The following is a 13,135-nucleotide window of genomic DNA, read 5'->3' as shown; positions in this document are numbered from 1 at the left end:
CAGCAGGTATCAAGCATTTCCAGATTTGGGACTTTTCAAAAGCTGTTATTATATCAACTAATATCCAAAGCATGTGACGTTAAACCCACGTTATAGAGTTAGTTATTTGTTTTGTGTAGGATTTGAGCTTTCACGAATTTGCATTCCTTTCCCAGCGTTTTACAGGAAACCAAATTGCAAAGATTTACCAGCAGAATCCGGAGGCCTACTCGCGCACAGAGGTTGGTTAAGCGTTCACGTTCAGTTGGAAGTCACCCTCGAATTCCTTTTATGATACTTACCTTTAATTTAAGTGCATCTCGTGTGCATTGGCTAAAAACACTGAGGAGCAGACATTAAAAAAGATATATTCAGGCCCTGTCCCGTGGTGCAGTGGTAGACGCTGAAACCATATGGAAGATCAGGGTTCAGGTCCCGTGTTGACCCGTGCACACCGGGGGTGCGTGTGTGGTGGTCCTGGCTGTCTGGGGAGGCTGGGCGAGGATCGTGGTGTGAGACCCTGTTGACGGTGATTGTCTTTTTCTCTGTCTCTCATTAAATAAATAAAAGAACTTTCTTTTAAATAACATATTCAATTCACGTTTCCAGTGACATGATTTTGGCTATAGGGCTTGTGCACTCACCAGAGAGGAAAAGAGAGACAGAGAGACACAAAGCAAGAAATCACCCCCCAGGGAGGATGACCATGCCGCAATCCCTTCTCCTCCATTCTCCTCTCAGGCTTTTGGGCACGCACGCACACGCACCTGGCGTGAGTTTTAAGCCTCTGGGTCCAGGACTCTGACGGTGGTTGACTAGGTCTGGGACTTGAACCGTGGTTGGCCATATGAGAGTTCATTGTCCTCAACCACCATGCCACCTACCGGCCCCTATAAATTGGCTTTTTTTTTTTTTTTTTTAAATGTATGTGCTTGTTTCCGAGTGTGAGAGAGAGAAGGATCCTTCACAGGGTCTGGTCACTCCGCCATCCACTTCTTCCAGGCCTCCAGCCCATCAAATCTGGGCACTTGCGGACGTGCCTGGCATGTTTCAGGGTGACCAGGCCGGGGATTTGAACCACAGTCACCACGTGGGATCTGGCTTCTCTCGAGCAGTGCATTACTCCTGCACCAGGAGCAGCTCAGGTCTCAGTATTCCAGCTGCTCTTATCTGGAGTAAGCCATCTCCACCATTGCTGGGGCATTTTGCTCAGCTCAGTTTCTACTGTGCCCTCCCAGTTCCAAACCTTTCATGTCACGTGAGAGAAGCGTCAGCCTCATAGGGTCTGTGGGAGAGACTCATCCCTCTGTGTTTCCTTCTTTTTTATTTTTTGAGGTTTTTGCTATAGGACACGTGTGCTCGCCAGAAAGACAGAGAGAGACAGAGAGACAGAAAGTGAGAAATCACCCCCCAGGGGTGATGGCCACGCCACAATCCCTTCTCCTCCATTCTCCTCTCGGGATCTTGGGCATGCACACACACGTACCCGGCATGAGTTTAAGCCACCGGGTTTGGGACTCAAACCACGGTCGACTACATGGAAGTCCAGCGACATAGCCATTATGCTAACTGCTGGTCCCTGTGTTTCCTTCTTTACAGAGAATTTCTTTGGTCAGTAGCTTTGCCGCGTCTCTGTTCCTAGGCTCTTACGCCCCCATTGACTACAGCGATGGTAAGCCTTCCCGGGGCTGCGTGCATGCCTGCTCAGGGGACGTGGGGACGTGCGTGTAGTGAGAGACTCTTTGTGTTAATCGGGGTCCTCTAGGGAGACAGACCCAGTAGGATTGTATAGATATGTAAAAGGGGACTTGGGACCAGTAGCTGGCATCATAGTTACATGGCTGGACTCGCACGTAGTCTCTGCAGTTCAAGTCCCAGGCCTGGTGGTTTAAACCTCATGCTGGGTGCATGTGCATGTGTGCCCAAAATCCTGAGAGGAGAGTGGAGAAGGGATTGTGGCGTGGCCATCTCCCCTGAGGGGTGATTTCTCCCTTTCTGTATCTCTGTCTCTCTCTGGCGAGCGCACACGCCCTATAGCAAAAATTTCTTTTAAAAAATAAGAAATGTTTAAGAATGAGGGACTTACTGGCGAAATCAGCTCATGGGATTATAGCAACTGAGACGTCCCACAACGAGCCTCCAGAAGCTGAGCCCCTGGGATATGGTAGGCAGGGCAGTCCAAGTCCAGAGCCCTCAGAGGCAGGGAAGGTGGTGATTAACTCAGTTCGAGGCTGAAAGCAGGAGCCCAGGGAGCCACGGGTGTGAATCCTGGAGCCGAACGCAGGCGGGCCTTGAACTTTGATGCCCCAGGCAGTAGCAGAAGGCTAGCTTGCTCTGTCTCACAAGAGACCCGCCGTCTTCTGTATGGATTCTCTCTGGGCCCCTTGGTTGGATCAAGCCCATCCACACTGAGATTAGATCTCCCCCATCCGGTCTACTTAGACACCCATGTTAATCTCTTCTGGAAACAGCTCCATGGACACACCCAGAGTAAAGCTTTTTCTGGGTCTTAGTTCAGTCAAGCTGACATTCAAAACTCTCACACTCATCTACCCTGGGTGGGTGCCAATCTTGCACCCCGGTCATCTACTGCCAAGAGAATAAAGTGTTAGTTTTCTTTATTATTTATTTTTTTTAACTTTGCTAAAATTCCTGAGGGCTGATCCATATCCTCTGCACTCACTAGAGAGAGAAAGAGGGAAAGTGAGAAAGCATCGCCCCCTCCCCCCTGCCAGGGCTCATGGCCACTCTGAAGTCCCTTCTCCTCCTTTCTCCTCTTGGGATTTTGGGCATGCATGCATATACACCCTACAGATTTTCAAGCTGCCTGGTCCAGACTCAGACTGTGTAGTTGGCCTTGTGGGATCCAGCCTCCTTAACCGCCATGTCACCAGCTGGCCCCATGTATTAGTCATCTTTTGCTGCGTAACAAACGACCCCAACGCTAGCCGTGTATTATCTCACATCGTATCTGGAGTCAGGTACTTTTTTTTTCCTCAAAAAGTCAGACGCGGTGATAAATCCTAGAGGGTGATACCGCAACGCCAGAGTCCTGGGTGCTTCCTCGTCAGTGTGTCACTCATAGCTCCCCGTCCCTGGCAGGTCTGAGAGGCGCAGCTCTCCAGGCTCCCTGGAGCTGGGGTAGGCGTATTTGGAGGAGACCGTGGTGCCATGCATTTCCAAGGGCCCTGCTGCCCGTGCAGCCCTGGGGAACGATGAAGGCGTATTGCACACGTCCCACGAGGATGGCGCTCCGGGTGCAGGCTTGCTGTGAGAGAGTGAGCTGCTGTCTGCTGCGGTTGTGCGTTTTCACAAAAGGCCTTTTTTCAAGGTGTTCGTATGTTCTGTCCTCTTCCTTCAGGTTCTGGGATGAATTTGTTGCAGATCCAGGACAAAGTCTGGTCCCAGGCTTGCCTTGGAGCCTGTGCCCCGCATTTAGAGGAAAAGCTTGGCCCTCCAGTGCCATCATGCTCTGTTGTGGTAAGTCCCCTTCCTAGGGACATGTCCTGTGTAAGAGCTGCTCCCCGACCTGACCGGTGGCTCTCCTGGAGGTTAAAGGAGCCAGATCCCACGTGGCCAACCAAGGTTCAACTCTTGGCTCTGCCATCTGGAAAAACATACCAGGGGGCCAGCAGGTGGCGTGGTGATTAAGGCTCTGGACACTCCCACATGGCCGACTACATGGTTCGAGTCTTGGACCTGGTGGCTTGCTTTCTCACTTTCCTTCTCTCCGTGTGCCTGTCTTTCTCTGGTCAAGTGAAAATGACTGAATGAATAAATACAAATTAAATAAATAATTCTTTTAAAAAAGAAAAGAGAAAAAAGGAAAAACACAGCAGGTATGTGTGCACGCGTGCCCCAGATCCCTGCAGATGGAGAAGTGGAAGAGAAGGGATTGCGGCATGACCACATCTACATGGGGGGAGGGGTGCTTTCTCCATTTCTCTCTGTTCTCTTTCTCTCTCTCTAAGTCTGTCTGTCTCTGGCAAGTGCACACCCCCCTGGCAATGAAAAAAACATGTATTTGGACATTAGCGTGGTGCCACCATTCAGAACGCACGTTGGCTGTCCTGCGGGGACCACAGAGGGGAGAGAGGCCTGAGCCCTGTATTTGGGGCCTTGCTGGAGAGCACATGCCACCTGTCAGGACAACCAGGAAGAACTCTGTGAGGGCCAGTGTGGAGTGTGCAGGAGGGAGAAGTGACGTCCCGAGGCCTGGAGAAGGTCGTGGAGCTGGGAGGGACGGGCCCTCTGAAGGAGGGGACTGTCGGTGTCCTTCCTTTTGGGAGCCACAGAAGCGCTCTGTCTCTAAGATCCACATAGACATGCCGAGAACAGCCTTTGTCACCGTGAGGCAGAACGTCAGAGTGAAACCATCGTCATCCAGAGCGCGCCATGATCCTGCCCTATAAAGGCTGGCCGCGCAAAACCCAGACAGCCTGATGAAAGGCAAGGGGAGGGCAAGCAGGAAATAGCGAAGCCCAGACCAGCCCTGTAGCCTCGTGGTTAAGGGAGCTGAGCCCCACATGGTCGACTGGGGTTCAAAGCCCGGCCCCCGTGGCTTTAAAAACACACCATGTCCATGTGTGTCCCAAATCCCAACAGGACAGAGATGTGGAGGAGAAGGGATTATGGCACTGGGTGAGGGGGTACTTTCTCTCCTCCTTTCTTCCTTTCTTTTTTTTTAATAACAATTCATTTTTTAAAGAATTATTTATTTATTTATCCCATTTGTTATTGTTATTTTTTTTTTTCTTTATTTGACGAGAGAGAGAGAGAGAAAGGGAGAGTGAGAAAACAAGCCACCCGGTCCAGGACTTGAACCATGGTTGGCCATGTGGGAATCCAGCGCCCTTATCCACCACACCACCTGCTGGCCCCTCTCCTCCTTTCTGTCTCTGTCTTTCTGTTGAGTGCATGTACCCTCTGGTAAGAAAATAAAAAGGGGGGGGGAGGAATATTAAAAAAATAAATAGCCATGAGACCAGCAGTTAATGTAATGGCTATGTCTCTGGACTCCCATGTAGTTGACCGTGGTTCGAATCCTGGACCTGGTGGCTCAAACTCATGCCAGGCGCGTGTGTGTGCGTGCCCAAGATCCTGAGAGGAGAACAGAGGAGAAGGAATTGCAGCATGGCCATCCCCTCTGGGGGGTGATTTCTCACTTTCTGTCTCTTTGTCTCTATCTTTCTGGCGAGCACATGCGCCCTATAGCAAAAAACCTTTCCAAAAAAATAATAATAATAAATAACCAAGCCATCAGGAGTGGTATTCCATACATGGCTTTTAACTCTGTGAGAAATGAAGAGCAGCCTTTGTCCATGGTGAGAGCCTTCGCTCACCTCATGCCAAGGACGCGTTCCTTCAGGAGGGAGCTCGTGCAGAGATGAGCACCTGAGGACAGGGCAAGAACTGCTTCTGAAAAGTGCAGCGTCTGTCACGTGGACTTCGTGTGACGACAGAAAGCGAGCAAGACCCATGTTTTTGTCATCTCTTCTTTTCTTTTTTTTTGGTATAGGGCGTGTGTGCTTGCCAGAAAGACAGAGAGAGACAGAGAGACAGAAAGCGAGAAATCACCCCCTGGGGGGATGGCCACATCGCAATCCCTTCTCCTCCATTCTCCCTCTGGGATTTTGGGCACGCACGCATACACATCTGACATGTTTTTTAAGCTGCCAGGTCTGGGAATCGAACCACAGAGTTGGACATGTGGAATCCAGTGCTTTAACCACCAGGCCACCTGCTAGTGCAGAACATACTTTTAAAAAACATTTTTTTAGGGGTTTTTGCCTTAGGAAGCGTGTGCTCACTAGAGAGAGAGAGAGACAGTGAGAGGGAAAGTGAGAAATCGCCCCTCAGCCCCCTGGCAATGAAAAAAACATGTATTTGGACATTAGCGTGGTGCCACCATTCAGAACGCACGTTGGCTGTCCTGCGGGGACCACAGAGGGGAGAGAGGCCTGAGCCCTGTATTTGGGGCCTTGCTGGAGAGCACATGCCACCTGTCAGGACAACCAGGAAGAACTCTGTGAGGGCCAGTGTGGAGTGTGCAGGAGGGAGAAGTGACGTCCCGAGGCCTGGAGAAGGTCGTGGAGCTGGGAGGGACGGGCCCTCTGAAGGAGGGGACTGTCGGTGTCCTTCCTTTTGGGAGCCACAGAAGCGCTCTGTCTCTAAGATCCACATAGACATGCCGAGAACAGCCTTTGTCACCGTGAGGCAGAACGTCAGAGTGAAACCATCGTCATCCAGAGCGCGCCATGATCCTGCCCTATAAAGGCTGGCCGCGCAAAACCCAGACAGCCTGATGAAAGGCAAGGGGAGGGCAAGCAGGAAATAGCGAAGCCCAGACCAGCCCTGTAGCCTCGTGGTTAAGGGAGCTGAGCCCCACATGGTCGACTGTGGTTCAAATCCCGGCCCCCGTGGCTTTAAAAACACACCATGTCCATGTGTGTCCCAAATCCCAACAGGACAGAGATGTGGAGGAGAAGGGATTATGGCACTGGGTGAGGGGGTACTTTCTCTCCTCCTTTCTTCCTTTCTTTTTTTTTAATAACAATTCATTTTTTAAAGAATTATTTATTTATTTATCCCATTTGTTATTGTTATTTTTTTTTTTCTTTATTTGACGAGAGAGAGAGAGAGAAAGGGAGAGTGAGAAAACAAGCCACCCGGTCCAGGACTTGAACCATGGTTGGCCATGTGGGAATCCAGCGCCCTTATCCACCACACCACCTGCTGGCCCCTCTCCTCCTTTCTGTCTCTGTCTTTCTGTTGAGTGCATGTACCCTCTGGTAAGAAAATAAAAAGGGGGGGGGAGGAATATTAAAAAAATAAATAGCCATGAGACCAGCAGTTAATGTAATGGCTATGTCTCTGGACTCCCATGTAGTTGACCGTGGTTCGAATCCTGGACCTGGTGGCTCAAACTCATGCCAGGCGCGTGTGTGTGCGTGCCCAAGATCCTGAGAGGAGAACAGAGGAGAAGGAATTGCAGCATGGCCATCCCCTCTGGGGGGTGATTTCTCACTTTCTGTCTCTTTGTCTCTATCTTTCTGGCGAGCACATGCGCCCTATAGCAAAAAACCTTTCCAAAAAAATAATAATAATAAATAACCAAGCCATCAGGAGTGGTATTCCATACATGGCTTTTAACTCTGTGAGAAATGAAGAGCAGCCTTTGTCCATGGTGAGAGCCTTCGCTCACCTCATGCCAAGGACGCGTTCCTTCAGGAGGGAGCTCGTGCAGAGATGAGCACCTGAGGACAGGGCAAGAACTGCTTCTGAAAAGTGCAGCGTCTGTCACGTGGACTTCGTGTGACGACAGAAAGCGAGCAAGACCCATGTTTTTGTCATCTCTTCTTTTCTTTTTTTTTGGTATAGGGCGTGTGTGCTTGCCAGAAAGACAGAGAGAGACAGAGAGACAGAAAGCGAGAAATCACCCCCTGGGGGGATGGCCACATCGCAATCCCTTCTCCTCCATTCTCCCTCTGGGATTTTGGGCACGCACGCATACACATCTGACATGTTTTTTAAGCTGCCAGGTCTGGGAATCGAACCACAGAGTTGGACATGTGGAATCCAGTGCTTTAACCACCATGCCACCTGCTAGTGCAGAACATACTTTTAAAAAACATTTTTTTAGGGGTTTTTGCCTTAGGAAGCGTGTGCTCACTAGAGAGAGAGAGAGACAGTGAGAGGGAAAGTGAGAAATCGCCCCTCAGGGGAGATGGCCATGCCACAATCCCTTCTCCTCCATTCTCCTCCCGGGATCTTGGGCATGCATGCACACGCACCTAGCATGAGTTTCAAGGTGCCGGGTTCAGGACTTGAACCATGGTCGACTATGTAGGAGTCCAGCAGTGTAACTACTTCGCCATCTGCTGGTCCCCACCGGCCTGATTTTCAAGCCACCAGGCTCAGGATTCACACTGTGGCCAGCCACGTGGGATCTGGCTCTTTTACACCAGGCCACGGGGCTGTCCTCTTCTGGTTTACCTTCTTTTGATCACGTCTCCCCTACGAGTCTGACTCCCAGACGGCGGCTAGGACGTTAGAACACGGGCAGAGTACCACCGACTGCCCTGGTTTAGCTCATCCATGTCCCGCTGCCTTCTTCTTTTAATGCCGTATCCGGAGTTTGGAGCTGACGAAGCAGGTACAATGAGGGGTTGCTTTGTTCTAGCTGCCTCGAACCTCAAAATCAAATGATCTTCGGGCCAGCAGCTGGCGTGGTGGTTAAGGCGCTAGATCCCACAGGGCCGGCCTCCCACTTTGAGTCCTAGACTGGGCTGCTTGTGAATCACACTAGGCCCAGGTGCATGCGTGCCCAAAACCCTGAGAGGAGACTGGAGGAGAAGGGATTACGGTATGGCCATCCCTCCCGGGGGTGATTTCTCACTTTCCCTCTCTCTCTCTCTCTCTCTCTGTCTCTTTCTGGTAAGTGCATGTACCCTGTAGCAAAAACTAAACTAATAATAATGATAATGATAATAATTTGGTCATCAAGATGACCTCACACTAGTGGCTCCAAACGGATGCTGTGTTCCTCGAGATTCACGAACAAGCGGAACCGCGATGATGTGACTCCGGGCTCTGCGTCAGGTCCTTCCAGTTCGGGGGCCTGGAGCCTGCAGCAGCCGGTGGCCTGAGGGCGGGACAGTGGTGCGGGTGGATGGACCTCAGCACAGAGCTCTCGCTTTCTGTCCTCAGGGAGCCATTTCTTCCTACTACGTGCAACGCTACGGATTTCCTCCAGGGTGCCAAGTGGTGGCCTTCACCGGGGACAACCCCGGTGAGTACCTCTGGGGATTTCACCCTCGAATCTTCGAGTATCCTGACTGGGTCCTTCCCTGACTTTCTCTCTCTCTTTTTGTTTAATTGTTTTTCTTTAAGGCTGTGGGCACTCACCAGAGACAGAGGGAGGGAGGAGAAAGCACCCCTCGATGGGGTGTGGTCATGCTGCAATCTCTTCTCTTCCATTTCTCCATCCCATTGGGTTTGGGGCCCTGGTGTGTTTTTGAAGCCTCTGGAGCTGGATCTAAATGGCTGTTGGCCATGTGGGATCTGGCTTCCTACACACTGGCCCAAAGCACTGCAGGGGTACGGGCTGGCCCCATGCTGGACTTCGGCGTTCCAGGCTTTTGATGAAGTCCTTCTGGGGGTCCCCTGTCCCCCAGTGCCCACCTCTGCCCTGACTCTGCCCCCAGGGGCCACTCACTTGACCAGCCCTCCCTCCAGGTGAAAGCTGACCAGCGATTATGAAGGCAGTTGTGCCTGTCCTCCCCCGCTGGCTTATCCGGTCCAGAACGCTGCAGTTCCCCCAGCTGGCCGTGCGGTTTCTGGCCTCTCCACCATGCCATTTGATCTGTAGCCGTGGCTTGTTTCTTGTCTCCTCCCACCTCAGCCTGCCCTCGGCTTCCTCCTAGAGATTCCCGGGAGCCCCTCCTAGAGGGCCCTGGGATCTCTGCAGAACAGGTAGGGGGCTTGGGGGACTGCACTGAGTAGCTCCTGACCCCTGTCCTTCAGCACCCCCACCCCAGGCAAAGTAGCACTCTTCCCTAAGAGCCACCGAATTGGGATTACACTTGTGAGGTCTGTCCTTCCTGTCTTCTTCCCTTTTTAAATATTCTTTTTTTCTTTTTGGAGAGGTTTTTGCTATAGGGCGCATGCGCTCGCCAGACAGACAGAGAGAGACAGAGAGACAGAAAGAAAGAAATCACCCCCCCCCCCAAGATCTTCTCTCGAGATCTTGGGCACGCACGCACATGCGCTTGGTGTGAGTTTAAGCCACTGGGTCCAGGATGTGAACTGTGGTCGACTACATGGGAGTTCAGCGACATAGCCGTTACGCTAACTGCTGGTCTCTTGTTATTCTTTTTTAATCTAACCAGAGAGAGAGAGAGAGAGAGAGAAAGGGAAAGTGAGAAAGCAAGCTGCCAGGTCTGGGACCAGAACTGTGGTCAGCCATGTGCGAGTCTAGCGTCTCCACTACCACACCACTTGCTGGTCCCTCTACAACCTCACGTTAAGGCCGTCTAAGGTCTCGTTGTCCCAGCGTGTATTTCACTGTGTAGGCGGGCGCTGCTCTGCTGATCGGGCAGGGTGAGCAGCGTTGAGGCAGGTCCTGTCCTGTGTCTTTGTCACTGCAGGGTAAGCATCTGGGGGTGGAGGTCCTGGAGCCAAGGCCCCAGACACTGGGCAGTGGTGCTCGCGTCCTGTGGTGCTCCCTGTTTCTCAATCACTGGTGCGTTCAGTCCCTTGACAGTAAGTGAGCACCTCCTAGGTGCCAGGCCTGCTTTCAGCACCAGGTTCCGTGGTGAAGGGGCAGGTGGGGACTAGCAGTTGGCGTAATGGCTATGTTGCTGGACTCCCATGTAGCCGACTGCAGTTCGAGTCCTGGACCCAGTGGCTTAAACTCACACTGGGCGCGTATGCATGCGTGCCCAAGATCCAGAGAGGAGAATGGAGGAGAAGGGATTGCGGCGTGGCCATCCCTCCTGGGGGATGATTTCTCTCTTTCTGTCTCTCTGTCTCTCTGTCTCTCTCTGTCTTCCTGGTGAGCGCACACACTCTATAGCAAAAACCTCTCCAAAAAATAAATAAAAGTGAAAAGAGCAGAGGAAGGTTGCTGTTGGGGGCCTCGCATCCGAGGTGTGGGCAGACCGTGGACATACCTGCACCCCTTCTCTCCATGGCTGAGTGGAGGAAAGCCCCTGCTCCTGTCCTGCCGTCCTCTCTCAACCATGTATGTCGTCGGGGTCTTGTCTCGGCCTCATTGAGTTGCCGCGCTCTGACAGTGGGGAGCAGGAGAGTAGGACCCCCTTTAGGAAAGAGGCTTCCAGCCCACATCAGAGGCTCCCACCCCTGCCACCTTCTCCAAATGTCTCCTGAGCCCCTAGCTCCTGCCTCCGCCTGAGAATGTGGGTGGTGCGTGTGCGTTCGGGGGCGGCACTGTGCCCCTGTTCAGACGTGCTGTGTTTTGCTTGTGGTTCCCTGTGGTCTAACCAGAGGTTCCCCTCTCGTTCTCAGCGTCACTGGCAGGCATGAGGCTGGAGGAAGGTGACATTGCGGTAAGATGGCTTCTCATACCCACAGGCTCTTTTGGCCTTGAGAGTCCAGGCGCTGGGTCTCTGTAGCACCTTTGCTACGTCTGCCAGTCCCTAGGAGGGCGGGGCCGCATCTCCGCAGTTCCTCCTGCCTTGCTGAGTGGGGGGTCCCCGCTGCTAGTGTTGGCGGGTGTGATGGTGGAGGGTCAGACATGGGCCAGAGGACTTTGCATGCCCCGGGTGAATAAGGAGGACATAGCCCATGCCTTCCAGCATCTAGGGAAGGTCATCTGGGAAGCCAGCCCCACCTCAGCCGTCACTGAGGAAAGTTCTGGAAAGCTGGCACGGGGGAGCCACGAGGGAGCTGAGTCTAGCTCCTATGCTGTGGGAGGGTCAGACGACGTCTCTGTGACAAAGGGGCGTTTCACGTGAGGTCGGCGGTATGAGGAGGGAGGTGATGGGGCTGGGGGGGTAGAGAGCAGAGGAGACCTGGGTGGACACAGCTCAAGGCACCTGCCCTCCGCCGTCTCTCTCCAGGTCAGCCTGGGCACCAGCGACACCCTCTTCCTGTGGCTCCAGGAAGCCACGCCCGCCCTGGAGGGCCACATCTTCTGCAACCCTGTTGAGCCCCAGCAGTACATGGCCCTTCTGTGGTAGGCCTGGGCCACCGTTGGCGCCTCCCCTGGGTGGGAGGGAGGAACTGCAGCGAGTCCGGGGCCAGCTGAAGCGTCCCAAGTCATTACACTGAGCAGGCTTGTACGGGGAGCTGAGACCCCGGGACCCAGCTGCGATGGAAAGAACCCAAACCTCGAGTTCCCAAGCCCAGGTTCAAGCCCTCACCCCACAACTCTATTCTCTGTGCCCTTGGGCTAACCTGATAGCGTATCTGAGCCCCATTTTTCTCATAAAATGGGAGAGTAACAGCCTTCACAGTGTCTCGGCCCCGCCCCGTACAGGGTATACCCCCATCCGGTGATAGGAACGGTAGTCCTCAATGAAGGGTGTGTTCTGCGCTCTGACCACAGGCCTATGGTGTCCTGTTGGAAGCTGTGAAGGGAGAGCCCCTGAGCCCTGAGCCCCTGAACCCGCTGAAGTGTAGGCTGGGAGAAATTGCTAGCCCCGCCCCAGCGTACGGGAAGGAACACACGGAAACCTCAGCTCTGCCTCGGGCTCCACCAGGGTGGCCCAAGACAAGTGTGCTTCCTATGACTCCCGGGGACATGCATGGGGCCTGGCACCTAAAGGATTCCTGAGGTCTGGGGACCCTGCCATGCACTGCGAGTGGGGTTGTGGTCCAGCCTGACCTGCAGCTCCTATGCCTGAGACACTTCAGCAAAGCCTCAGGGGTCCAGTCAGCAAGCACTGGCTCCCTCCCTGAGCACCGTGTGCACTTCCACAGCTTTAAAAACGGCTCCCTCATGAGGGAGAAGGTCCGTGACGAGTCTGCGTCTGGCTCCTGGAACGAGTTCTCCAAGGCACTGCAGTCCACCGAAATGGGCAACAGTGGACACCTGGGTAGGTGGCTGGGGTGCCTGGGCCCGTGAGTCGGGGGACAGGAGTGTCATGGAGAGGTCTCGGGCAGTCCAGTCCGTCTACACTTCCATCCACGGGCCTTACGAGCTGCTGTGGAACCCTGTGCTCTGAGCGAGGATGGGGCCAGAACGCTGCTCCGTGGACCTGGAGGAAGGTCAGGCCCTATCTGTCCTTCTTCCCCTCAAGTCCTGGTGACAGCACCAAAAATGGCAGCCACAGCACCTGCTCAACCCTGGTGGCCCTCTGTCCAGACACCAGGTTCTTTTAGAAAAAGTGCCCCGCCTCCGGGCAGGCCTGAGCAGGGAAGCCTGGAGCAAACCTGAGTTGGTATTTCACAGTGGGATTCACTGGGCACCCGCATCCTGGTCTTGGCTGCCAGGTGAGGGCAAGAAGAGCCGTAAGAAAAGCCAATCTGTGTGACCAGCAGTTAGCGTAATGGCTATGTCGCTGGACTTCCATGTAGTCGACTGTGGTTTGCGTCCCAGACCCAGTGGCTTAAACTCATGCCGGGCACGTATGCGTGCGTGCCCAAGATCCCAAGAGGAGAATGGAAGAGAAGGGATTGCGGCATGGGCATC

The 13,135-nt window shown here is 53.3% G+C and overlaps 1 protein-coding gene across 1 annotated transcript in view; it reads left to right on the top strand.

Annotated features, from left to right (window-relative positions):
* Nucleotides 1-13,135, top strand: part of XYLB (xylulokinase) — a 41,580-nt gene that overhangs the window by 11,544 nt on the left and 16,901 nt on the right. Inside the window, exons 7-13 of the mRNA XM_014584349.2 lie at nucleotides 156-221; nucleotides 1,579-1,651; nucleotides 3,341-3,459; nucleotides 8,689-8,770; nucleotides 11,008-11,048; nucleotides 11,562-11,677; nucleotides 12,424-12,539. Coding sequence (XP_014439835.2) covers nucleotides 156-221; nucleotides 1,579-1,651; nucleotides 3,341-3,459; nucleotides 8,689-8,770; nucleotides 11,008-11,048; nucleotides 11,562-11,677; nucleotides 12,424-12,539 — 613 coding nt within the window. The remainder of the gene's footprint in view (nucleotides 1-155; nucleotides 222-1,578; nucleotides 1,652-3,340; nucleotides 3,460-8,688; nucleotides 8,771-11,007; nucleotides 11,049-11,561; nucleotides 11,678-12,423; nucleotides 12,540-13,135) is intronic.

This window comes from Tupaia chinensis, unplaced genomic scaffold, assembly GCF_000334495.1.
Source record: "Tupaia chinensis unplaced genomic scaffold, TupChi_1.0 Scaffold146584_1, whole genome shotgun sequence".
NCBI classification, from domain to species: Eukaryota; Metazoa; Chordata; class Mammalia; order Scandentia; family Tupaiidae; genus Tupaia; species Tupaia belangeri.
This window is presented reverse-complemented; position numbering and strand designations above follow the sequence as displayed.